Raw genomic sequence first — 25,643 nt, forward strand, 5'->3', positions numbered from 1 at the left:
TATTTTACATGGATGTGAAGTGGTACTAGTAGCTAGAGTGACTGAAGTTTGAAAAATACTATTCCAAATATTTTGGTAGCAGGACTTTCCAATTTAACCTATCTTTCTTGTATATTTTGACTGCTGAGTACAAGGAAACTTGAAAACTAAGTTGAATGTGAATTAATTCTCCTGTACTCTGATGGGTGGGTAATTTCACATGTTACAATAAGGAAACCAAATAGACCCTTTCAAAAAAAAACAAACAAAAAAACACCGATATGATTGTGAAGTCCAGAGGAAAACCTAAGGTGGGGCCTATTTGAATAAAGGATGAAGTTTGAGGGGAAGTGATGACCCTGTGAGTCAGGGTGCAGGCCCCACCTAGAAGCCCTATGGGTTTGAGGGGCCCTGGATGGAAGGTGAAGGGGTTTACAGCCCTGTTTTAGGAAGAATGATCATTACCTTTCCAGTGATAGAAGGGAGATCTTTGTGGAAAGGTCAAATTGAGAACTGGAAAGTCCAAAAGGAAGATAGGAAAATAATAATGAAGATGAGCCGCATAGCGTGCTCGGTACCAGGTGATTTACATGCAAAATCTCATTTGTTTTTTTACAACAATGCAGCCAGAAAGCTATTCCATTTCATAGATGAGAAGACTGAGACTGAGAGATGCTCAGTAACTTGCCCAGGGTCCAGTGATCAACTCAGGATTTGACTTTGGACCACCAGTTCCAAATCTGGACTACTTCCTATGCACCACTTGCCCTTGCTTCAGTGAACCTCCTCAATGCAAACAACAGCTTTCACTTTGTCATTTTTAATTTCTCCAGCCCTGCAGGGCATCTAGCCTGAAAGAGAGCAGGGTAGGCATGCTTGGCACTACCTATCTCCTGAACTCAAGTGCTATAGACTCAGAGGCACATAACTGTCCCCCACATTGATCAGAGGGCTTTGCAGGGCCTGATCAGGTCAGAAAAAGAAGCCATGCATTTGGGGACAGGATTATATATTAAAGCCTGTCCCTGCTGAAGCACTAGGCTTAGAAAAAGTCCACTCGGCATTCACACACCTTTCTCACTTCTGCTTTGACTTGTCCCCAGACTCAAGAGTACCACCCACTTCCAGGAACCGTGGACCAAGGTAATAGAAACATTCTAGATGAGGACATTTAGGATTGGATTGGAATAATGTGAAAATTGGAGCTGTGTATGTTAATTGGCTTCTAGAAGGATCCGTGTAGAGGTACTCAATGAATGATTTGGGGGAAGGTGGCAAATGAATAACCCGGTCTCCCTGTTCTGCCTGGCTGAGGACTGTATCTTTGCAGCCCTGCTGAGCCAGACAGAGTGTCTGGCACGAGGCTGCCCAGTAAAACATTTGTTGAACTGAGCTATGGGCCTTACCTATGGGCCCTAAAGGCTGCACTCCTGGATCTGTGGATCTCTTACAGAAGGTGTAATGTTTGTGGCTGGGGCTCTCTTTGGGGGGTTTCCTCAGGGCTTTACATTCAATCACTCTCTGAGAGTGCGTTCACAGTCATTGTGACCAGTGGAATTGCCCACCTGCCAATCTTATCTAGAACAAGGGCCCGGCCCTCTGTGGTATTGTTTTTTTTCTAGTAGTTCCCCTTTCTGCAACTTTCTGAGTTCTGGCTTCAGCCCTAACATTATTTTCCTCTCTACAAGGAGTGTTAGGAGAAATGCGGGTCCTCTTCACTTATTCTTAATACCTTCCTTCTGTGTTCTCGGGAATGCCACGAGGCTTATATCTCTGGTCTCTAGGAGCTGCGGTGGATGGGCATTTGTGACAGGTATGTTCTCACGAAGCTTGTGTGCCTGGGGAGCATAGTGTGGGATAAAGCTGCATTGGGAGATGTTCAGAGGTGGCGCTGATGGCCGGCAAGGGAGTGGGTAGGAAGGAATGTGGGGTACATTCTTAAAACCTTTGACCATCAGGCTCCTTTCTCAGACTGCCTACGTTCGAGGTAGGACATTACAAAAACATGTCTCTTCTAGCCAGAACCCTTCCTCTGCTTTTTTTGTGAGCTAAGGGACAGGACAGGCAGGAAATAGAAGGTGCCACTTACCAAACAACCAACAGCCTCTCTTGACCTTAGAGTGCTGGGGACTCCAAGTAGCTCTGCTCCAGGAGAAGCTATCCAAGGATATTGGCCTTGCCTGAGCCCCTTGTGCCAGTGGGAGGTCCAGAGGATGGGGCAAAATACACAGACTCTGCAGTGGCCTCTGCTTTCTTCTTTGGCTTTTTCCTTCTCCGGTCCAGAAACCTTTCCCCATTTCCTCTTCCCATCCCAATATTGGCCCCTCTTGGCACCAGAGATCCCAATAATTAATTTGGAAAGAAATAGCCTTAGGTCAAAAAAGAACCCAAGCGGTAGTTTACTGTGTTCTGTATACCATGAACATATTTGCATTTGCAAATAGGCTTAAAATAGTGCCTCCACTAATAGTTATTTAAGCTTCTGGAGATACAGGTGAAAATAATTTTTGGCCAAGGGAACTTCCCACTCCTCTCAAATTGTTATAACTAAGGAGGGGACCTATTTTGCTGACATGCAACCTCAATCTGGGGACTAAGGCTCTGGAGTAAAAATGAATCTATTTAATTATGTGCACAAGTTCATAGTTCTATTATTATGTCTTCTGTTTGCTACTGCAGGTACCATTCATGCTATTTACATTAGCTATCCTGTATGTAATGGAAGCTTTTATAAATCTCTGTCTATTCGTGTGCTCTAAATATATTTATTGAGTGCTTACTATGTCCCAGGTACTGGGTTTTTAACAGGGAGCATAAAAGTCATGATCCCTATACACCTGAGGCTTCTAGTCCAGTGAGAAAATAGTCACACTAAAAATGTCTGCATAGCAACAGTACTTTGAAGGGAAGGAAATGGTTCTTTGTGATTGTGCTCACTGTTTAATAACTATGCCTTTGAGCTTCATTATTTGGTTCCTCTGGTATCCCTGGATGTCCAATGACCCTTTCCGGTGGAGGTGAGGGTTGGATTTTATGGAAATGAGGCAGGGCAGAGTAGGGTGGGGTAGGGGGGAATATGAAAGGTAGGCCAAACCAGATTCTTTAGGAGAAAAATCAAGGTTCAAATACTATGTTTCAAATGTTGTACAGAGGTGGGAGTTGATTTAGGGGTGTCTGGGCCAGGAGATTAAAGCTGTGAAGGGACAGAACTAGAGCAAAACATATCTGAAACAAGCAAGGAGGGTGGTGGGGAGGTTCCTGGATGGGTATCCAGAGTCCAGGCAAGTGCTGACAATTCACCTTTCGTGATCTGGCAGATAAGAGTGTTTGGGAGGCAGGAAGGATGAATAGGGCCATAGTCTGGGTACACAACCTTTATTGGACTCTTATCCTCATCCTCATCTCCAATCTAACATAGAAACTTATTTCTGAACTATACATCAGCGTATACTCAGACTGAGGTTTGGGAAATAGATAGATGCCCTTTGGAGTATGTGTCGAGGAAGAAAAGTATGTCTTCGGTGCTTCTTATCTCCCTGTCAAGATGGGAAAGGTCCCATTCCCTCTTCTTTTCCCTCATTTCCTTTCTGAATTCCATTTCCTATTTAGATAAATTAACTTGAACTTAACATTTAATGGCTTAAAACAAGAACCATGTCTCCCTTCCAACTAGCATTTGCATTTTAACAGGGGCTTTCAAAAATACCTTAACCCAAGGAATGAGTAATTTGGGAATTCCAAGCCCAGGGTAGGGCTGGTACTTAAAATGGGGAGAGGGGGACGCCCCTCAAATTATGCCCTTGAAACATTGGCTTTCTCTCTTTGACCATAATTCTAGTTCTGAGAAAACAGGAAGGGGTTCCCTTAGGGGGCCAGGATTGGCCTGGCTGCCCAGGGAGTTCTGTGGGTTTTATTCATAGCAGGCAGAACCCTTGACTGGATGTGCACAGACTCAGAGTACCTGTAAAACTCTGCATGAAGCTTACCCATAGGTACTTTTTGGCAAAATGGAAGAAATATTTTCCAAAATCATTGGTAATTTGAAAAAGGCATGCTCCTCAACTCAGAAAGGTCTGATTCTAGATCTGAGGAGGAGGAATGGGCAAATGTCTGTATACAGACTTGCTGTGGAGAAATAGGAAGAGCTAAATGCTATTGCCATGTTATGCTCCTTCTTCTGGGCGAGTGAGGAGAATCAACTCTTAATTTCAATACTCTAGTTACCTCCAATACCAGGGATTGGATAAAAACATCCTCTGCTCCTTAAGAATCTTTAGACACATTTCTTGTTTGTATACGTTGGTGCAAAAGTAGTTGCGGTTTCGTGTCCCATTTGGGAGACCCCCTCAGGGAAGATGTAGATGCTTGATCAATGTACTGTACACCTGAAGCTGAACAGTAATGAATGCCAACTATCATTTTATATATATAATGTGATGGCTCGGTGCGATGTCAGAGGGATAGTGGATGGAGGGATGGGGGCGGGGGGTCCACAGTGTGAGGGATATCAATGATGAACGTCGAAGTATTACCTTGTCTTGTGCACCTGAAACTAATAAAAAATAAAATTGAGAAAAAAGTAGTTGTGGTTTAAAAGGTGATAGATGGCAACACCACAATTACTTTTGCACTACCCAGCATCTTTGATGCTGCTCTTCTCATAACTATGTGGAAACACTGTGCTCCCAAACGGGTGAGCGAAAAGACAGCTAATGAAAGGAAGGCGTTTTTAGGTAAGAAAATTCTCCACAAATGGAAACCCAGGGAAGTTTGCTCGAAGAAGGGCCTGGAAACCAAGTCAGATATATGATCCAGTCTGAGTTAGACATGACTGGCAGGGGAGCTCACGTAAAGCAGAGCTCAGGATGGGTGACAGCATATCTATAGCCAGTCATCTCATGTGTCCACCAGGCAACACGAAGTGTTCACGTTTTCATCAATGCATCACTCACACTCATTTCTTTCTTTCTGCCACTACCATCTTAGACCAAATGGCCATCTTCTTTCACTTCAGTGACTGCCGTAGCCAGCTGATTGATCTTCTGGCATCTATTCTGGCGTCCCTACTATCCATTTGCTGCACAGTAGCCGGAGTCATTTTTTCAAAATACAAACCGGACTGTGTCACTCCTCTTTTCTGCTTTAATTTCTTCAGTTTTCACATTGCTTTCAGAATAAAGACCAAAATCCTTAACTGACCCATAAGGTAAGTATGGTCTGGCTCTTGCTGACCTTTCCAGCCTTGTCTCCCACCTCTCTAGTCATTTTAGCACAACAGCCTTCTGCCTCAGTGCCTTTGCACATGCTACTTCCTTTGCCTAGAATCCTTCCAAGCCACCCCCAACCCTACACCTACTTTGAACCTATTCAATCTGTTCTGTTTGCCTATTGGTGAATTACAAACTGCTCCCAAATTTAGCAGCTTAACACAATGAATATTTTTACTCTCTCACACACAGTGTCATGGGTCAGAAATTTGGACAGGTTTCTAAGTGATTTTTCTGTTTCCCTTGGCATCAATTAAGGTCACTTGGTGGAATTAAGCTAATGAATGGAATAGTCCAGAGCTGCACTCTCCAATTCAGTAGCCACTAGCCACATGTGGCCACTGATCACTTGAAGTATAGCTTGTGTTAATTGAGACGTGCTGTAAGTGTAAAATACCCACAAGATTTTGAATATTTAATACAGAGAAAAAGAATGTAAAATATCCATTAATAATTTTTATATTGATTCCATGTTGAAGTTACAATGTTTTAGGTATATTGGATTGAATAAAATATACTATTAAAGTTAATTTCACCTATTTCTTTTTAATTTTTTAAAGTGGCTACTAGAAAACTTCAAATTACATATGTAGCTTGTGTTATATTTCTATTGGACAGTGCCTACCTAGAGCAAGGTTACTTTTTTCTATAAAAGGCCAGATAGAAAATATTTTCAGCTTTGCAGCCATATGGTTGGTCTCTGTCACAGCTACTTAACTCTACCATTGTAGTACAAAAGCAGCCATAGGCAATAACTAAATAAATGGGTATGGCCATGTTCCAACAACTTTATATATAAGTATAGATGGTGGCTAGATTTGGTCTGTAGGCTGCAGTTTGCTGACCTCTGATCTAGAGAATCCAAGATTTTATTCGCTTATGCCTGCTGGCTTGGTAGAGATGGCTGGAAAGATGGGCTCAGCTGGAGCTATTGACCCAAACCCCTACACATGGCCTCTCCAGCATGGTGATCTCAGTGGAATATCTTATACAGTGGCTCAACGGCCCAGAAAGAGTATTTCATGAAAGACAGAAGCTGCAAGGTTTCTTATGATCTAGCCTTAGAAGTCCCAAACCTCCCTTCTATGCATTCTTTTGATCACACAAGTCTGTGAGGCCAGGCCAGATTCCAGGAGAGATTAAATTCCACCTTTTCATGGGAGGAGTAGCAAAAAACATGCGTCCACCTGTAATCTACCACATCATTCTTCAGATCTCAGTGTAGACTAGTCATATTGTAGGCTCTCAAAGTACCATGACCCTCTCCTTTGTAGCACTTGTCACCATTATAATTGTACATTTATTTGTGAGATTAGTTCATCATTATCTTGTTCCTCTATTAAACTGTAAGCCACCCGGTAAAGAGGAGCTGGTTTTGCTCATAATCATATTCCCAGCATTTAGCACAATGCCTGGCTCAATAAATATTTGTTGAATGAATGAACAATATTATGACACAGCTTGTCAGCCAAGTAACTGTACTAATATCGATCCCACATTTCCCCCTACTGCTCTCAAGCATACCCTGTGACACGCTGTCAGAAGCCTTGTGAACATTCAGATACATTTCCAGTAATCTTCTTATTTTGCATTTCAGAAACTTCATAAAAAAGGAAATAGGCCTCCCCGAATTCTCCCAGTACCTTAAAGGTAATCACAGCTGCTCTAAAGGGATAGCTTCAGACTCTGGTGGCCCAAGGAGTAATCCATGCAGTGTTCACACCAGAGGCCAGCCAAGGCCCTGGGCAGCTTTGGGCCCTCCTGCACGTCACTCTCCTCTCACCAGGCTAACAGTGCTCGTCCAGCAAGCCTGCCTTCTCTAGTCACAGTGTGAACTGGCGAAGACAAACAGCCAGGCCCTGAGACCGGGCCCTGGTGGCCCTATTCCTTGTGGTGTCTCCTGCTTTGCTTGGAGCAAGGACTGTTGTTGTATATGCTGAGAGAGATAAGCATGGCCACCTTCAACACTGGTCCTGCAGCTTGAATTGTAGTTATTTGTGGACCTTATCTTTCTTTTTAGTACCAGGTAAGGGACCAAGGCCTACACATCTTTACATTTGCCCACAACCCCTAATACAAGCCTGACACTGAGTAAATTCAGTAAATGTTTGCATGAGAGATGGTCTCAGGGACACTTCTGAAGACACCAGTAAACTTATCAGCACTTTTTCCTGGTACCCTGATCACCACTAATATTTTAGACAAAGTTGTGAAATAGGGAACATTTTTCTTTGTTGCTCCCCAACTTCTGCCTTGGAATCCTTCTTTCACTTCGTGCGTGGTCATGTCTGCACTTCCCTGTCTCACCCCGTAACTGGTTCCCACCACTCTATCTCCCTTCATGCTGCCTTTTGCCTGAACTAGATCCCTCATGTCCTTCAGACCTGAAACACAAAAGATCCCTTCTTTATTCCCTGCTTTTTCTGCCCAAATACTGTTTCCCCAGAGCGCTCTTGGGTGAGGCTTAGCTGGAACACAGTAACGTGTGTCTGGAGCTAAGCCCACGCCAGGAAACTGATTATCTGTCCAGGGCTGGAGGGGAGATGAGCATTCTCTGCTTGGCATATAATGGGTGCTCAAGCAATATTTGTGTAATGAATGGAAGGTCAAGACAGAAACCACCCTGATACAAAGGGATACTTTTGGACCCCTCCCACCCCCATCCTAGCCTGTTTCCCTGAATATCACACTCTGATTCCAGGAGCCACCACCACAGTTGGCCCTGGGGCTGTACTGCTCCCCTGTTACTCTTAGAGTGGGTGTAATCAGAATCCTTTCCGCTTGTTGCCACAGCAAACTGGCTGGAACTACGTCAGTCTTTAAAAAGAACACAGTGGGTTTAAGTCTCAATTCTAGCATTTACTAGAATTCATTTACTAGTAAATTACTAGTCAATTACTAGAAAGTCATTTACTAGCAGGGTAGCTAGAGCAAGTTCCTTAATTTCTCCAAGACTCTATTTCTTCATCTGTAATATGGGGGCAAATAATCCCACCTTATTTTGAGGACTATTAGTATAATTAGTCATTCAGCGGACTCTCACATTCTATGATGAGCCAGACATCTAAAGTAAGAGAAAGTGGTGTACAGTGGATATTCTTCTTTGGTTTCTGAAGTGAACCTCCAGCTATACGGAGGCTGCCCATTTCAGGTTGTGACCAGTTCACCCACTTATCGACCTTATGCTGCTCACAGCTGACAGAAATCTCTCAAAGAATCTCCCCCGCAAATTCTTAGGTTCTTTCCTCTCCCATTCCCCTTTTTGCTCTCTCCCTCCAAAAGCCAGAGTTGCTACTTCTCAGGCCCTCTGGAGAGAGCTGTGACTGGTGCTTGTGGTTGAGAGTCCATTCCTGAGGGAGCAGTGACATTTCTGTTCTCCTTGAGAGCCAACAACATTGAAGAAACTGGCTTGCTAACCCAACCCCCACTTACGCACACAAATACACACACACACACACACACACACACACACACACACAATGATTAGAATTGAGAGAAATTCTTCACACGGGCATTTACACTTTTTATAAAAGAAGATCATGTCAATCACAAGTACTTGAACACCATATTTTAATAGGGTCTCTTACAAACTAAGTGTCCAAAGTGTTATCCAAGACTGTGCATTCTCCAAATTAATGTTAGTGACGATTACTAGGACTGTCACTGCTGGGCCAGGATTTTGAGGAGGGACGTGAGCACTGTCCCCAGATCCTTGAAGGGCTTTGGCAAAGTGTGCTAGGCTTATTCTGGGTAGTTTCAGAGAAGGATACCAGTATCAACGAGAAGAAGTTAAGAGGAAGGAGTTTCTCACTTAGGGGAGAGCGTTTGCAAACAGAGAAGTCAAAAACAGTGTTGACTTCCTTCTATACCCGGTGCTCTTCCCCACTGAGGGAAATTTATAGGCCATTTATCCAAGATTTCCTAGGGCAAATAATTTCATGTGATTATTGGAATTCAAGATGATTTGCTCAATTTCTAGCAAAATACAATTTGATTTTGTCCCCTTATTCAACACAGCATGCCAGGAAAAAAATATCTTTGATTAGGTCAAACAGGCTGGTTTTTGGTTTGCAAACAATGGGAGAGTCCTATATTAGGTGGGAGTTCTGGCTCAAAGTGTTCTCAGTCCTGAGATTCTATGATAAGTAGGATGGTGGCGGTGATTTAATATGAGGAAGTGGCCAGGAATCAAATGGAGAACTCTCTTTCCAGGCTCTGTCGTTGAGTGGTGTCAACTTTGGCCCAAGAGACAATGCCCAAGCTCTGAAACCCACTGAAACCCCCGGAAGGGAGGGAGGGAGCCGTCAGGAGGATGTGAGGCTCAGCTGCTGAGCGTCTAGATTGGGCTTTAGTGACTGGATGTATTCGCAACTCATCACCACAATGTGCTAATGTTCTAATTAGCTACTAATTTGCACTCATTTTAAAAAAAAATATTAGAGAGCTACTAGATAGAAATTAGTAAGGAAAATAAGAAAAGGGCAAAAGACCCAAATTAAAATAGGCAAAAGAAATATATAGACAGTCATGGAATAGGAAATACGATCTGATTCCAGGAGGGGGAGTTATGGTGTATAGGGTTTCATTTGAAAAGAGGCTGATGCTCCTAATAAAAGAAATTCATTTTAAAATTACAGTGAGAACTACCTCACACCCCTTGGGATGATACAAAAAAGAAAAGTGTTAGCAAGGATATGGTGAACTTGCATCTCTTGTGCACTGCTAATGGGGTTGTAAAATGGGGTACAATTGCGATGGAAAACAGTATGAAGTTCCTCAAAGAAATTAAAAGTAGAATTACCATGGGATCCAGTAATTCCACTTCTGAGAATATTCCCAAAAGAAACGAGAGCAGGGTCTCGAAGAGTATTTGTACATTCATGTTCATTAAAGCATTATTCACAATAGCCAAAAGTGAGAAGCAACTCAAATGTCTATCCACAGATGAATGGATAAACAGTGCGGTGGATAGATAGATAGATACATACATACATACATAGATCTAGAGATAATGTAGAATATTATTCAGCCTTTAAAAGGAAGGAAATTCTGACACATGCGACAACATGGATGAGCCTTGACTACATTATGCTAAGTAAAATAAGCCAATCACACACACACACACAAAATACTGTATGATTCCACTTTATATGAGATACCAAGAGTAGTCAAATTCATGGAGATGGGGTTGGGGATAGAGGAGAATGGGGAGTTACTGTGTACAGAGTTTCAGTTTTCTTGGAGATGGTGGATGGTGGTGATGCTTGCACAACAATGTGAATGTATTTAATACCACTGTTCACTTAACAAACTAGTAAGATGGTCAATTTTATGTTATGTGTATTATACTACAATGAAAAGTGAGTTTTAAAAATTAAACAATGAGATGTCATTTTAACCTTCCTTCTATTGGTAAAGATCACAAATTAGACAACATACTATGTTGGCAAAAGTGGGATGAAAATAAGCACACTCATGTGTTGTTGGTGGGAAACACAAACATATAATCTTGGAGGAGAACGATTTTTCAGTATTTGTGAAGATTAAAACTGCAATTACCCTTTGACCCTTTGGTCAAGCCATTGTACTTCTAGGGCAATAGCTTACTCCCACATATATGATTTGACATCTGATCAAGGTTTTTCATTGCAGCAAAAGACTGGAAACAACCTCCATGTCCACTGATAGGAGCAAATAAAATAAGTTATTACTATCCAATAGAATACAACAGAATAACATGCAACTGTTAGAATTAGGATACCCAGCATATGCTGATACAGAACAATCTCCAAGGTAGTGGTAATTATGCAAACGTGTATATACTGTGCTACCAGGTGATTAAAAATAAAATGAAAAAAAGAATATGGGTCTATCTTTTCATTTTGTTTTGCCTAAAATAACTGCAAGTAGAGGCGAGAAACTGTTAACAGCTAACAGTAGTCACTCCAATTATGTCTATGGGGGAAAACTAGACAGCTAGGGGACCATATGCAGGTATAATGTGGCCAATGTTTTGAATTAAAAAAAAAGAGAGGTTATAGTCTAGAAGGGATGAAACATCAGACACTTTTTAGACCAAAGCCCTGTGCTGAATGACGTGGGAACAGAGGAAGGGTGTCTAGCATAGACTAAAGGGCCATGGATGACTTGTAGATAATCCATCCCCAAGGAAGAAATTTCTGCTATCGGGTCAGGAATAGTTGTGCATTTTCTCTTAAGCGTTGGTTTGTTTTCATCTTATAGACAGATCTATAAATTAATTCACCAATTAGGTTTTCCTTTCTTTTTGGCTGTTAGAAACTACAAGCCATACCCATGCAGGGTGGGCAGATTTCCATGGTAAGCATTTAGCATTGGCCTTGTTCTTGGCTCCATTTTATATTCCTGCATTTGGTTTGCATTTCTCCTGTTTCTAATATTGGTCATTTTTCCTTATGCTATGCCTGTAAGCCTTTTTGGCCTAAGTTGGGATAAGTGGGTGAGTGCAGAAAGAGGGAGGCAGGGAGAGGAAGAAAGACAAGACAGAGGTTAAAAAGCAATGCTTATCATTTTTCTCAGCTCTGTTAAGTAGATTGTGGGTCTCACAGTGGGGGGTACTTAGACCAGCAGCATTGTCGTCACCTGTGAGTTTGTCAGACATGAGTTTCACCCAACCTACCAAATCCGAATCTCTGTGGATGAGGCCCAGGAAACTACTTCAACATACTCTCCCAGAAGACTTTTATGCACATTTAAGTTTGAGAACCACAGAGAACGCAAAGGAATGTTGATTTCTAAACCTAAACATTTTGCATTTGCCCCATCATACCCATTGTATTGGTCAAGATAAGCAATGCTACTCCGATAAACAATGCAAAAAATTTAAACAATCATTAGCTTAACACAATAAAAGTGTATTTTTTTGTTTATGTCACAGTCTGATATAGATCATTGGGGCTGGAGAGAGCTGTCTTGTTTTTTGTTCCACAAACCAGCTTCCTTTTCAAGTGAGGCTTTGCCATCCCTTAGGCCCTTGGACGCCTGCTCTGAATCCTCTGCATCCAATAGGCAGGGGAGGAGGGAAAGAGAGAGCCGTTTTAATGGCAGGTCTGAAAGTAACATCCATCTTTTCTGCCCGCAATTCCATTGGTGGGAACCCAATCACATGGCCTTTCAAACTGAAGAGGAAGCTGGGAAATAGGGCGTATCTTTGGAGCTAGGAAGAAAAAAAAAATGACTTTGGTGAACACAAAGCATGGTTGCTGCCACACCTATGGACCTGAGTGAATCCCAAACTCCACTTGTCATGTTTTGGTTTTTGATTTCATTTTCTAATCACATTTTTTTTTTCTTTTTTCACTTTAGCATCATGGAACTGAGTAGTACTTTCTTACTGATGATGGGCTTCTTCTTCTTCTTCTTCTCTGGTAAGAACCTTTGGTTTTGTAAAGTCCTAGATTCCTTCCACTGTCTCCTGATGAGCCTGACCCCTGCAAGCCCCCGCCTGAGACTTGGCTAGGTTTCGCTCACTTTCTAGTCAGTGTTGCACAATACCACATGCAAAAAAAAAAAAAAAAAAAAGACTTTTCTGGAGAAGGAAACATCATGATTGGGAACAGGTGTCTTGGCTGCTGGCAGGCCCGGCCTGGGATGAAGCCTCACACCCTCTGTTCATCTTCCTCCTCTGCCATCTCATACCCATGGTGCAGTATTCACAAAGTAGGGCAGACTGGCCTGTCCAGTGTCACCCGGGGAGTCAGGGGAAGGTCGCTGCTCTGATATCCCTGCCCTTGATAACTCTTTTGCTCCACACATATTCCCTTCTGGTCTTCTCTATTCCCATTTCTGGCATTCTCAGGCATTTTTGAAATAGCTGATGGGCTTCTAAAAGTCTCCTTCCATTAGGGAGCATTGGTTTCCATGTTCCCTACCTTTCCTCTCCTCTCCTCTGTCTTTCCCACCAGCCAACACCTGTAGATCATACTCGCCACTGCTTGTTGGGAGGAGCAAAAATCCCAGCCCTGCTACTACCTACTTCAATGACCATCAGCAAGTTACATCAGGTGATTTACCATGGAGCTAAGGAAGCTGAGCTGCAGGGTTTCACACTTGCACAAGCTCTATCCAAAGCCCTCCAAGACTCCATGGAGGGCCCTAGCTGTGTGGTCACGTGTCTCAGGCTTTGGCAAAACCTTCAAAAGTAAGGTATTTTAACCACAACAAGTTAAGACCACCGCCTCTCTTTACTGCGACTTTGCTCTCCATCACGTTCTCCTTTTGTTGGGTGGTGTTGTAGTAGCCATGGGCATTTTGCACTTGAATTCTTCATTCCTTTTCTTAAAGAGCTCCTACCCACAAAAAAAAAAAAAAAAAAAAAAAAAATTAGAAGTGTTAGGCCTCACAGAACTTGTATCCTCCCTGTTCGCTGCTCCTCTCTGAGTTTCAGTTTCTTCATCTGCTAACAAGTTGGTGGGGTTCCTATCACACATCCTATGACTGGGTGTCTTTAGTTTCTCCTGTCCCAACCCTTCCTGCTGCTCATTTTCCCCACCCTCAGCACTGAGAGGGAAGCCATCCCACGCGCACATCCTGGTGTGGGGCAGACAGGGAGGGTGAGCCTGCAATTTGGCTACAGCAGCACGCAGGCTGCCCCTGACTAACCAACCCAGCCAGAAGTTTGGCTCTGGCTATAGTATCGTGTTTCTCTGAAAATAAGCCCTAGCATGATTTTTCAGGATGACACTCCCTGAATGGAAGCCCTACTGAATCTTTTGGAGCAAAAATTAATATAAGACCTGGTCTTATTTTCGGGAAACACGATAGTTCTAGATCTTCTCAGCCACACCTGTGCAGCCCCAATTTGGGTGTTTTCTATAGATGATTCAGATGGTTACAGACACCAGCAAGTGGGGAAACCATTCACTGAGATAGAGGACAGGAACGTTTGAAGGGGAGGAAGAGAGTATCTATTGCTATTTAAATAGCAATATCAAGTGGGCAATTGGATCTGGATATCTGGAACTCTAGTGAAAGTTATTGGCTGGAGATAAGCATCAGTGAATTATTAGTTTATATTTGGCAGTTGAATCCATGGAGATAGAGGAGAAAATACAGAAACAGTGTGGAGAGTAAGGAGAAGATCAAGAGCAGGCACTCGAGATAATCAGTATTTGAGGAGCGAACAGAGAAAACTGACCAGGAGGTCAGAGACTGGGAAGGAACAGAGTTTCAAGCAGAAATGCCAACAGTTTGATATTCAACAAGATTAGGTCTGAAAAGTGCTCTGCTTTGGGAATGGTGGGGAGTCACTGACCAACTTTGCCAGGGAAGTTTTGGCAGAGGTTGGGGACGAAGGTAGTAATGGCTGCTTACTCTTCCCGGGAGCTTGACTATAAGAGAAAGACAAACTAAAAGCAGCAGCAGAGGAAACTGCTGAAGTCACTGCTGGGAGAAAGGGAGAAGGTGGTAAGCACAGTGAGCAGCCCAGAGGTCAGGTTAAGTGGAACGGGAGACAACAGTTTTGTAATGTCATCGGTTTGAACAACTGAATAACTTCCTTTAGGAGTGCTCAACCATTCAGTTGTAAGAACAGATATGTAGATCTAAAGTAAAGTATTCTTGAAATAAATTCTGCACAAAGGGACAAGTTTATTGAAGTTGCTGGCAAGAGAATGACTGAAAAGATACACTATCACTGTGCTGTCCAATATGATAGCCACTAGCCACATGTGGCTATTTAAATTACTTAAAATTCAATAAGATTAAAAATTCAGTTCTCGGTCGCACTAGCTATGTATCAAGTGCTCAGCTACAGTGGCTGCTGACTACTGTACTGGTGAGCACAGATGTGGACACCTCCATCGTTGCACGGTTCTTTTGGAAAGCCCTGTGCAATAGGGTGTAGACTGGATCAAGTCAAGGTCTTGATGAAGTCAAAGAACAGACATAGGTGAAGTAATGAAGAGCAAATCTTGGAGGAAGCTATCTTAAGGACACAGACAGGTACATTGAGGTTTCAGATTCTTAGGGCAGAGTTATTCTTGGTGATAAGATTCACAGTCATGGGAGACGGGCTGCTAGTAGAGCCTGTGGATGAATCTCCGAAGTGGAGAAGTTTCAAGAACTTTGAGGCAAGGTTGTTGAACTCATCCATACTGAAGTCACCCAAATTGATAGTAATAATTGGTTGGAAAGAAAGATCTTGCATCCAATGCCAAAATGCTCGGTGAGCAAGGAAGTATTGACAAATGATAGGCTTTACTAGGCTTTCAAGAGACCTAGTAAAGCTTTGGAGGAAGTTTAGTAGAAGAAGAAAATGTCATGAGTACAGATAAGCATAGTACTAGGAGGACTAAATGATCCTTGAATACATTGAATACATAAGATGTGCATTTGGGGAAGGGGCCAGGGAAGACTCAAGTCCCAGGTCGGGTCAGAGACCTTCCAAGGTTAGAAGACTCTAGTTTTTGTGTGACATTCATACAATATATTACTGAAGAAGTCCTCAAGTATCATTTGAAACAAAGTCTTCCAGCTGATTCAGGAGGTGTCTAAATGTATTCTTGAGTGCCTTGTTCCTGACATCATCATAGCCCCCAGTTATAGGTAGACCCAGACCACATGTATTACCCAAGAGCTGGGGAGCAGACAGTCTCAATGCTTACCCATCACTGCAGTGAGTCCAGGACCTGGGTGGCCTAGGGTCTGGTGTTATAACAGGGGAGGCCTGAAGCCACTTAGGAAAAATAGACCTTGAGCTAAATCTTTCCCAGATGTTAGAGAAGGGATTAGCATGCGTAGCTCTGAGTGACGTCACGGAAGCCAGTGTTTGGGGAGGAACTATGGAGTATAAATTGTGAAATACTTTCAGTTCATTCAAAATGGGCTTCAGAGTGATTTCCACCCCAGGGTGAGAAGAGAGGGTTTTGCTAGAAAAATGTGTTCCTGTCATTACCCCCTCTGTTCCACTTGGGAGGCAGAGGTAGAGATCTCCTACTGCAGCCTCTCAAACTGGAGCTCTTATTAAAATACAGATTCTGACTCAGTAGGTCTGGGGGGGGGGCAGAGAGTGTGCATTTCTGACCAGTCCTCCTCGCCCACCCCCTGATGCCCATGGCTTTAGAACACAGACCACATTCTCTGTTGGTAGGTGAGGAGGGGGGCAGTTAGATGGGCAGGGGGAGGAAAAGCCCTTATAATCTTTGGGAGAGGGGGCCTGGGTCAGAGAAGCTGGTCTGTGAGTGAAGAGAGTAGGTGGGAAGGAGAGAGGATACTATGAGGCTCAGCCGAAAAGCAACCATAAATCAGGAAGACAGAAGCCAATGGTGAAGTCATTTTCAGACCCAGAGGGCACAGATGATCACTGAGTAATAACAACCTTGACTGTTAACTGGCAGAATTTCCAACTTTGTGTTTGGTTTCTCCATTAGGTCATTTGCCCTATATCATATGGCAAGTTACTGGTATAACCAGAATCAGTTTCCCCAGAGATAGTGCTAGAAGCTTTTACAGTAGGTGGCACTCTTACCTTAATCATTCAGAATTTAGCAAAGGAGTAGCAGGAGTCTCAGGATTGCCTTGTAAGGTAATTACTGAATACAGTATATTTTCCTTAGGTCCCCCTTTCACTGTTTCAGATACCCAGGTAGATTTTCCCACCTCTCTCCTTTATGGGAAATGTATCCTGTATAGATGATGCATTTTATACTTTTAAGTGCTTCACAGGATTCTAGTGAGCAGAATGCAATAGGCAGTGATTCAAACTTGTGCCAACTCTCACTGATGCCTGGAGTCCTCTTCCCTTTGAGTTCAAGACCACTACCAACCTCCCTGATTATTTGCTCTCACTGGGCCACTCTGCACACAGTTCAGTTTAGCCAGGTGCATGTCACTGTTATTTGTCTTTCTACTTCCTCTTAGAAGAGAAGCTCATTGATCAGATCAATTTAATTACTTCTCCTACCACCCTTCAAAGAACAGCTCAAATGAAACTCCTCTCATCTCTCTCGTCAACCTACTCCCCTTTTCTCCTTAGTATCAGCACCCCTTTACTGAAGTTCTGAACAATGAAACTTTATTTAAAACCACCCTAACTTCCTCTTCAAGGTGGCATCTAATATCATATCAACTAAGAAACAGCATTTCCCCCCTGACTCTGCACTTCTCACCCACCACTAATTTCTTGGCCAAGTCTTTCAGTGACCCAAAATAGGTCCTACAAAAACCCTATAATCAATCACATTTAAGAAGTTAGGTGGCCCAAATCCCTTCCACAAACTCTAATATGCCCTCAGGGATGAAAGCCTCTCTCTGAACTCTCCCAGAGACTCACCTCCTTCAGGGATTGTAAAAATTTCCAGGTCAATGCATACTGGGAAGAGCAAGTTTGTGGTAATAGGGATTTCCCCAATACTCCAAAAGCACATCCTGACCTTCCCATCTATGATTCATTACCAGCATTTCATTCATGTCCAGCATTTCATTCATGTGCCTTAAATGGTCTTTGGCCACCACAATCCCAAAACAACCATCATATTTGCCCAGTTCTCTTTCTGATCCCTGAAAGAGCTCAGAGAGGTCACTGAGATTAGAGGCCTTGGGTGACTATTTATGTCATTTCCAAACTGTTTTATATGCTTAGGAGAGCTGGCCTTGACAGCAGCAGTCAGGAGGGAAGCTCTATAAAGGGAACTATTTGAATTTCAAAGGTATTACTCAATGTCATATTCAACTATTGAGGCATAATGAAAGGGGGGATATCAAATTGTTACCATTATCAGAAATCTTTCTACTATAGCAGGCCAAGGAATAAGGGGGTAAGAAAGAAAAGGAAAACTTTTGGAGATGGTGTAGAAGTAACAGGGCCCGTAACAGCTACGATGAAAAAAATCAATATTCAGATTAAAGGAAGTTGCAGATTAAGTGAGTTGTCCAACTGCTTTTTTTCCCTGTTCTGGGATTAAATTCACAGAACCCTAGTACTGGAAAGATGCTTAGAATAGTTAGTTCACCCCTTCATTAAGCAGATAAGGAAACAGCCTCATAGCAGTTGCATTTGGAGGAGGTCGCACACATTTGGTTAGCAGTGGAGTGAGAACAAAAGTCCCTTTCTTCAAATGCCAAGATGTACACACCGTCCCAGAGTTAAACATCTACTTCTTCAATCTCATTACCGACAAGATAGCATCTGGGTATTGTAGAAAGAGAAATGGAGTTGTTGTTTTTTTCTTTCTTGTTTCCTTCTTGTCCAACCTTTCCACCTTTCCTTTTTTAGATGCTGCTTCCACGATAAAGTGTTTGGCATATTTCAGTGAAACTGGAGACCTTCCATGCCACTTTACAAACCCTCAAAACATAAGCCTGGATGAGCTGGTTGTGTTTTGGCAGAACAAGCATAATCGAGTTCTGTATGAGCTATATAAAGGGAAAGAGAAGCCGGAAAATGTTCATCCCATGTATAAGGGCCGCACCAGCTTGGACCAGGACAAGTGGACCCTGCGACTCCACAATGTTCAGATCAAGGACAGGGGCTCGTACGAATGTTACGTCCATCGCCAAGGGCCCAATGGATTCATTCCCATCCACCAAAATTTTGATAATAACCTATTGGTGCTCGGTATGTTGTCTACGGCATGTTCAGATCCATGGCCCTTCTAGATGAGACTGCGATGAGCAGAGAAACATTGGTGGGGGAGGGGGCAACCTGTAGAGAGAAGGCAGAGGACAGCCATTTCTGGGAAGTCCATTTGAAGATAGTGCAGGCTTTGGGAGTAAGGAACTGAAAGTCCTTTGTACTTTTTATAGTTTGCTTCTGAAGGATCAGTAAGAATCTGCTTTGGGGACAAAATAGAGCTAACTGAACAAAAGTAACATGGGTAATTTGGCTGTTACTAAGGTTTATATAATCAGATATGCCTCAAATCTCTTTTACATTATTTTTTTTCCCTTGATCCAAGATTTCTTACCCATTAAATCTTTGGCTGGAGCTCCAATAGAGGGTGACAGCTAACTAATTTGGGTTTTCCCTTCAAGCTCCCAAAGTTTGCTTATGAGTTATTTGCTGCCCAACCATGAGCCTGGTAGACAGAAGGGAAATAACCCAATGCACACAGTCCAAAAACTGGCAAACCAGCTCCTCTGTTTCTCCAGCCCTTGAAAAGCCTAAATGTCTCTACAGATTTTTCTAAAATTATAATATAGTGTAAAATTAATTATTTTTATTTTGGTGTACAGGTCTGTTAGCTTTAACTTATGTCTAGATTTTGTAACCCCCACTCTGAACAGGATACACAACATTCGCATCACCCTAAAAACATTTCCTCTTGCTATCCCTTTATAGTCATACCCTTGCCACACCCATAACACCTGTTCTGCATCCTATAGGCCTGTCTTTTTGAGAACATCATGTGAATGGAGGTGTTAAGCTTGTAACCTTTTACAACCACCTTCTTTTATTCAACATAATGCCTTTGAGATTCATTCAAGTTGTTGCGTGCAGCAAAAGTCTGTTCCTTCTGATTGCTGAGTAGCATTCTGTTGTTTATTCACTCAACCCATGAAAAGAGATTGGGTTGTTTTCAGTTTGAGGCTATTATGAATAGAGCTTCTGTAAACATTCAAGTACAAGTCTTTGTGTGAACATAAATTTTCCTTTCTCTAGGGTAGATACCCAGATGTGGGATTACTAGAGCCAGATTAATTGATGGAACTGGAAAACACAGATTAATACCAATTCCTAAACCACATGGTAAAGCAGAGGCAAAAATAGGAATAGAGTGAGGAGTTACTCCCTTTAAGCCCTGTGTGATTCAAACCAGGCTGCAGGGCTTTTAGAACCTTTAACCAAGGCTCAATCAATGCTTTGACTATGTCATTTCAAAGTGTCATAGAGAAACATGGTGTGTTTTAGGGGGGACAGTGACAATCATTTTTGTTTTAATAGTTTTATATTTATTGTAATATGTATTAGAAAAGCTTTAACTTATGCAACCTGTGATTTCACAGCTATTGCTAATAAGACTATAATGCAGTAGCCTTCTACCTTTTACAGACCACACACAGTACAAGCAGAGTGAGTGGTTAAATAGTGTGTTGATATAGCAAAACTTGTAAAGATGGCATGCAAGTCACTGAAATGTCAGCAACACTATGCTAAATTACAGTATGTAGACCCTGCAAACAACCGAGTAACTATAGGAGAGCAAGGATTTGGCTGGCAGAAGGGACTAGTGCCAGTAATCCTCAATAGCCATAAAAACCTGGATGGCAAACAAGGGAAGAGAAGCTCTGTGTTTATCAAGATCATATATTTTTTCCTAAAAATAACTGGGTTTGCCCTTCATCTCATCATATATGATGAAGACACCTTGACAGTCATGCCCCAAACTAGTATTTGGAATTTCTAAATCCAAAATCCCCATCTGCCCACTTACTACCATATTATTTGAGTTTCTAGAAGATATGGTCCAGAGCATACCAGCACCATGAACTCTGTTAGTTCCTGGGGAAACTTTAGTCTCAATCCTTTTCTGCTCTCTTGGTCTCGCTGGAAGACACCACATGGGACACTTGGATCCTAAAGTCAGACCACTTCTCCTTCCAAAGACTTTATTCCCTAGAACAGTGGCCTCGTTATAAATCTTCGGTGACTCAATTTCAGCCCTCCTATCACTCAGAGAGCATCCCCTTGATTTGGGTAAGCAGGAAGTAAGCATGGCCCCAAACTCCATTATTGAAAAATAAATATGAGGTCAGTATGTGGTTCTCACCATGGGCTGAGGCCCACACTTTAAACACCCCAAGGCTCCCAGGTGTGCCCCAGAGAGTTCCCAAGTCAGGTACCTAGTTATTTGTTCTTCTCTTCTAGATACATCTAAATGTAGACTGATTTTCTTTTTTTTGCATCTCTATTCTGCTTTCAGCTAACTTCAGTCAACCTGAAATCAGCCTAATTTCTAATAGAACAGAAAATTCTGACAACATAAATTTGACCTGCTTATCTACAAAAGGTTACCCGGAACCGCAGAAGATGTCTTTTGTACTGAAAACTGAGAATTCAACTACTGAGTATGATGCTGTCATGAATATATTTCAAGATAATATCACAGAACTGTACAACGTTTCTGCCAGCTTGTCTCTCCCAGTGTCTCTTGAAGCAAATGTGAGCGTCTTCTGCGTCCTACAACCTGCGCTAACACAGACAAGGCTTCACTCCCAACCTTACAATATAGGTAAAGCTGCTTCCCAAGACTATTTCTTTTATCAGGTATTATATACAAATGGTTATGGCAGATCGTCCAATGTCCTGAGCTTGCCAGGAAACTTCCAACTGAGCCATTTGATACTATTAGGAAGGACACAGACAGAGGGCTCCTGCTTTCTCTGAGTGCCGCAGGGTCCAGGAGGCCACAAACCTATGGTGCACTTGAGGAAGCATGTTCTTAAGCCCTGAAATAATTGATCCAGTTTTTTGGGGCTATCTTTGTATAGAAGATTCTGAAATTTAGGTAAAAAAATGCAGTATTCCTCCTGGTGAGAATTCTTCCATTTGTTCCATTCATTAACACACGCGCGCGCACACACACGTACGTACATACAACACTTGTTATGAGCACAGACATTGTTGGTTGCAGGGCTGAAAACTGAAAGGTACAAAACCCTTGAGGACCCTCTAATAGAATCAGAACTCCATGATGTACACATGTGAAAAACTGGATTTTAAAAAGATTGGTTGGAATCTAAACTATATCACGTGGAAATATGTGACTAAATTTGAAAACAAGAGTGATTGATCATCAGTTCTATAGGCAATCAGATGTAATCAAGTTCTTTGAGGGCCCGGGAAGTTTTCCTAAAAGAAGTGGGATCTGATAGCGCAATAAAAGAAATAATTGGCTTAATAAGTGTGGTGAAGAGATAACAGGTATTCAGACTTGTGGTGCCTTTTTGAACAGGAAGAAAAATTCTGACACAGCATCTAGGCTTAGGGAGTGAGAGGACCACAACAATCAATTAGCAGTATCTAATGTGGGCACAGGTGGTGGTGGTAGGCATCAGTATATATGTGTTAAGGAAAGACTCAGAAGCAGAAATTCTTGTGGCAGGTTGACAGTGAAGTATGGTGACCCGTCCAGCTGGAGGAAAGGGTTGAAACTAAGCAGTGTCTACTAATAGAAGCCTGCCGTTTTAAAGTCACGGCTTTGCCCTTGAGGGAATGCATGCATATTTGAAACCCCACCTTTGAGTAGCAGTAACTGCAAGTTTTTTCTTGGAATAAAGGCACTCTGCACCCACACTTGTCCTATTACTGCTTGTTCTGATCCTGACCCCTCCCTGCCCGTATTTGCCTTCTGCTTGCATTGGCCCTTGTCCAGCTATGGCCCTTGGCTTTGTCCCCTCCTAAATCATCCTTCCCAGTCCATATTCCACCCTCTGGCTTTGCTGCCTCCTCACTCCTGAGGTTCAAACATAACTTGGCCCGTGGACATATTCTTGTGTGCAGCCTCAGGGGCCAATCCTACCAGCCAACTTTACTAGTGGGCCAATCCTTTCTCCTGGTCCTGATTTCCTCTGCTCAAACACCTCTGCCTCTGAGAGTTCAGTAAATGGTGAGGATCCCCAGCCTGTCCTGGTTGCTTCTACTGTAGCCTTTGTTGGCCTAGTAAGAGGCCTCTCCCAAGCTATCCCTGAAGTTCAGCACCTTCTTGAAGCCACCGATATTGCTGCACATGATGTGCCATGGCTCCCACAGTCTATAAATGAATAGAGCCTGGCCACCACTATAGCCTCATCATGACTCACCTTTCTGCTGCTTCTCAAATATTGCCCAAACCTTCCCAGCTATACCATCTTCAGAAATGTTTCAGCTCTAGCTGCCTCAGGAAGACAAGGCTTGCCTCTCTGTGTCCCTATTCTAGGGCTTGATCAGAGATAGGTTAGACCTTGAGTCAAAGAACCTTTTTGGATATCAAAAGGTAGAGGTCTCCATGTTAACAAGCATAACCCCCATTTACTAGGAATGCCAAACAGACTCAAGTAGGATAAACTGGGACAGACTCAGAAAGTGTTGAATAAGATCTGCAGTACCAACAACTCCATAAGGTCTGATGAACAGGGATTGGGTCCACATATTGCAGCTAAGTTAATGGAAGGTCAACTGGTCCTGTCTTCCTGAATAACTCCCAGAACTGTTCCCATAAATGTTTATAGAGCAGACCACTCGTTCTAAGTTTTTGCCCCAAATTCCATTTTTTTAACTTCCTAGAGACTTGTGAGTCTCCGTGCAAGGAAGGAAGTCAGTCTTGACCTCCCAGGAGCTGATTCTGATCCTGATAACTCAGAGCATGAAGAGATAGCAAATTTTTTCTAGTAGGTGAGACACGCTGAAAGCCATGCTTGAGGAAATCTTCTGTGGAAAAAACTAAACAAACAAAAACCAAAACTGGACATAGGAGGCCTGTGAGGAGACTGTTATATTTGTCCAGGTGAGAGGTATCTGGAACCTGATCTAGAGATGATAGTGCCTGGAGGAATTATTACAAGGGAAACGTTTGGACCGGGGGCTGCGGGAGCAGGGCATCACGCAGATGACTGCACATTCAGAGCCTCAGCACAGATTCCAGAATCTAGGGCTAGGTGGATGCTCTTCTGGATCACAGTCATCGTCAACCCAGCTCCGGGAAGGGAAGGGAGCTCAGTCCAGGCATTTGGCCAGAGGCACTGGCTTCGTTCTTAGTTAGCTGCTGAAGACCCTGTGACTGGGATTTCAGGCTCTTCTGTCGTTAGAGCCCTGGGGAGATACTGGCATGTAAATAATAGAACAGCAGTAACTATAAACCTCTTATAATCAACCTTCCTGGCTGATTGAAAACTTGTGGTCATTTCTAGATGCAAAGTCACGTAACACACACCAGCTTTTCACAGACCATGGCATCCTGATTACAACTCTACCTGTACTGTTTTCCATTGGGTGCGTGACGGTGTTTTCTCTAATAGTAAAGACAAGGAAGAAGAAGCAGCCTGGCCCCTCTCATGAATGTGGTGAGTCAGTGCTTGTTCTCTTTGCAGAGTGCAGATACTTCCCTATCAGCTGTCTTCTGGAGCTCATTGGTTGAGCCCAGACTGGCAAAAAAGTCAGCAAGTGGTTAGAGGAAAAGGTTTCCCCTCAAGGTTTGGAACCCATGTAGATGGGACTCAGCAACTGATAATGTTGCTCTGAATTTCTAGGAAAGGCAACATTTCTAACCTCTAAGGTTTACAAATATACTTCCAGTTTCCGGACAAAGTGGATTATTCCTTGCTTTACCTACTTACTTCTTGAGGTTACTGTGAGAATTCAATGAAGGAAACTGGTGAAGATACTTCTAAATGTTAGTGATTAGGGACCTGGGGGTGTTCAAGTATGGGTGGTGAGGAGGGGAGCGATAGATAACCATGAGAGTCACCTTCTCATCTCTAAAAGTCTAGGTTTCCTGAGAAATAAGTTAGGTGAATGGTTCTCCCCTGATTTTTAAAAATAACATTAACTTTTGGTGATTACCAAGTATTATACATCCATTACCAAATACATGGAAAGTAAAATCACCTATAGTTCCACTAGTGAGAAAAAAATTATTATGCTTACAACATTTTAGTGTACCTTGTCCAGATTTTTCTATGTATAAATGTATGTTATTTTTCATAGATGGAATAATATTATAAGGACTATTTTTTGCAATTTGGATAATATCACTTTTTTGTAGCTTTTTAATACAAAACACAGGAAGAAAATATTCAATGTCATTACATATCATTCTATAGCATCATTTTAATTGGCTGTGAGATAGTCTGTTACGTGGATATCCCTTAATTTATTTAATTAACTCCATATTGTTGGACACATGTGTTGTTTCCATAGTTTTCCCATTATAAACAGCACTGTATTCATCAGCCTCCCTTATAAAAGTGGCCTATGTTTCACGGGGTGGGGTGGGGGGGGCACAGTGATTCCTTTGTAATAATCCCGTGCCTGTATGTGGTTTGGGTTAGTTTGAGTGAAGTTGTAAGACAAGCTTGGACTTTATCTCAGTAATTGCCTCCAGTGGAAGTTTGGTTGGTGTTGATAATTAAGGTAATCTTCTTACTCACTTATGGTAAAAAGTATTAGATGAGTAATGCTTCTGGTCAGCACCTTATTTAAGATTTCAGTGTACTAATTTTAAGATCCATTGAGAAAACAGATGGATGACATTAGCACTCATTCATTTCATCCTGCTGTATTTTAAAAACAGAAAATTGGGGAGTGATTACCCAATTTCAATAAATTAACACAAAGTATATGACAGAGAAGTTTACACTACCAAAGCAAGGGGTGTGCTGAGAAATTTTTAGGAAGAAAGTGTAAACTTCAGAGCATAGGATCAGATGCACTGATGTACTAGA

At 42.4% G+C, this 25,643-nt stretch overlaps 1 protein-coding gene across 2 annotated transcripts in view; it reads left to right on the forward strand.

Moving 5' to 3' along the window:
• The window catches only part of CD86 (CD86 molecule), a 57,368-nt gene that overhangs the window by 22,278 nt on the left and 9,447 nt on the right, over positions 1 to 25,643 (forward strand). Inside the window, exons 2-5 of one of the 2 annotated variants that reach the window (XM_081025182.1) lie at positions 12,591 to 12,652; positions 18,499 to 18,840; positions 21,146 to 21,454; positions 24,111 to 24,263. In XM_081025182.1, coding sequence (XP_080881308.1) covers positions 12,591 to 12,652; positions 18,499 to 18,840; positions 21,146 to 21,454; positions 24,111 to 24,263 — 866 coding nt within the window. The remainder of the gene's footprint in view (positions 1 to 12,590; positions 12,653 to 18,498; positions 18,841 to 21,145; positions 21,455 to 24,110; positions 24,264 to 25,643) is intronic. The other variant, XM_081025183.1, reaches the window with a different exon arrangement.

This window comes from Rhinolophus hipposideros (genome assembly GCF_964194185.1).
Source record: "Rhinolophus hipposideros genome assembly, chromosome: 2".
Classification (NCBI taxonomy): Eukaryota; Metazoa; Chordata; class Mammalia; order Chiroptera; family Rhinolophidae; genus Rhinolophus; species Rhinolophus hipposideros.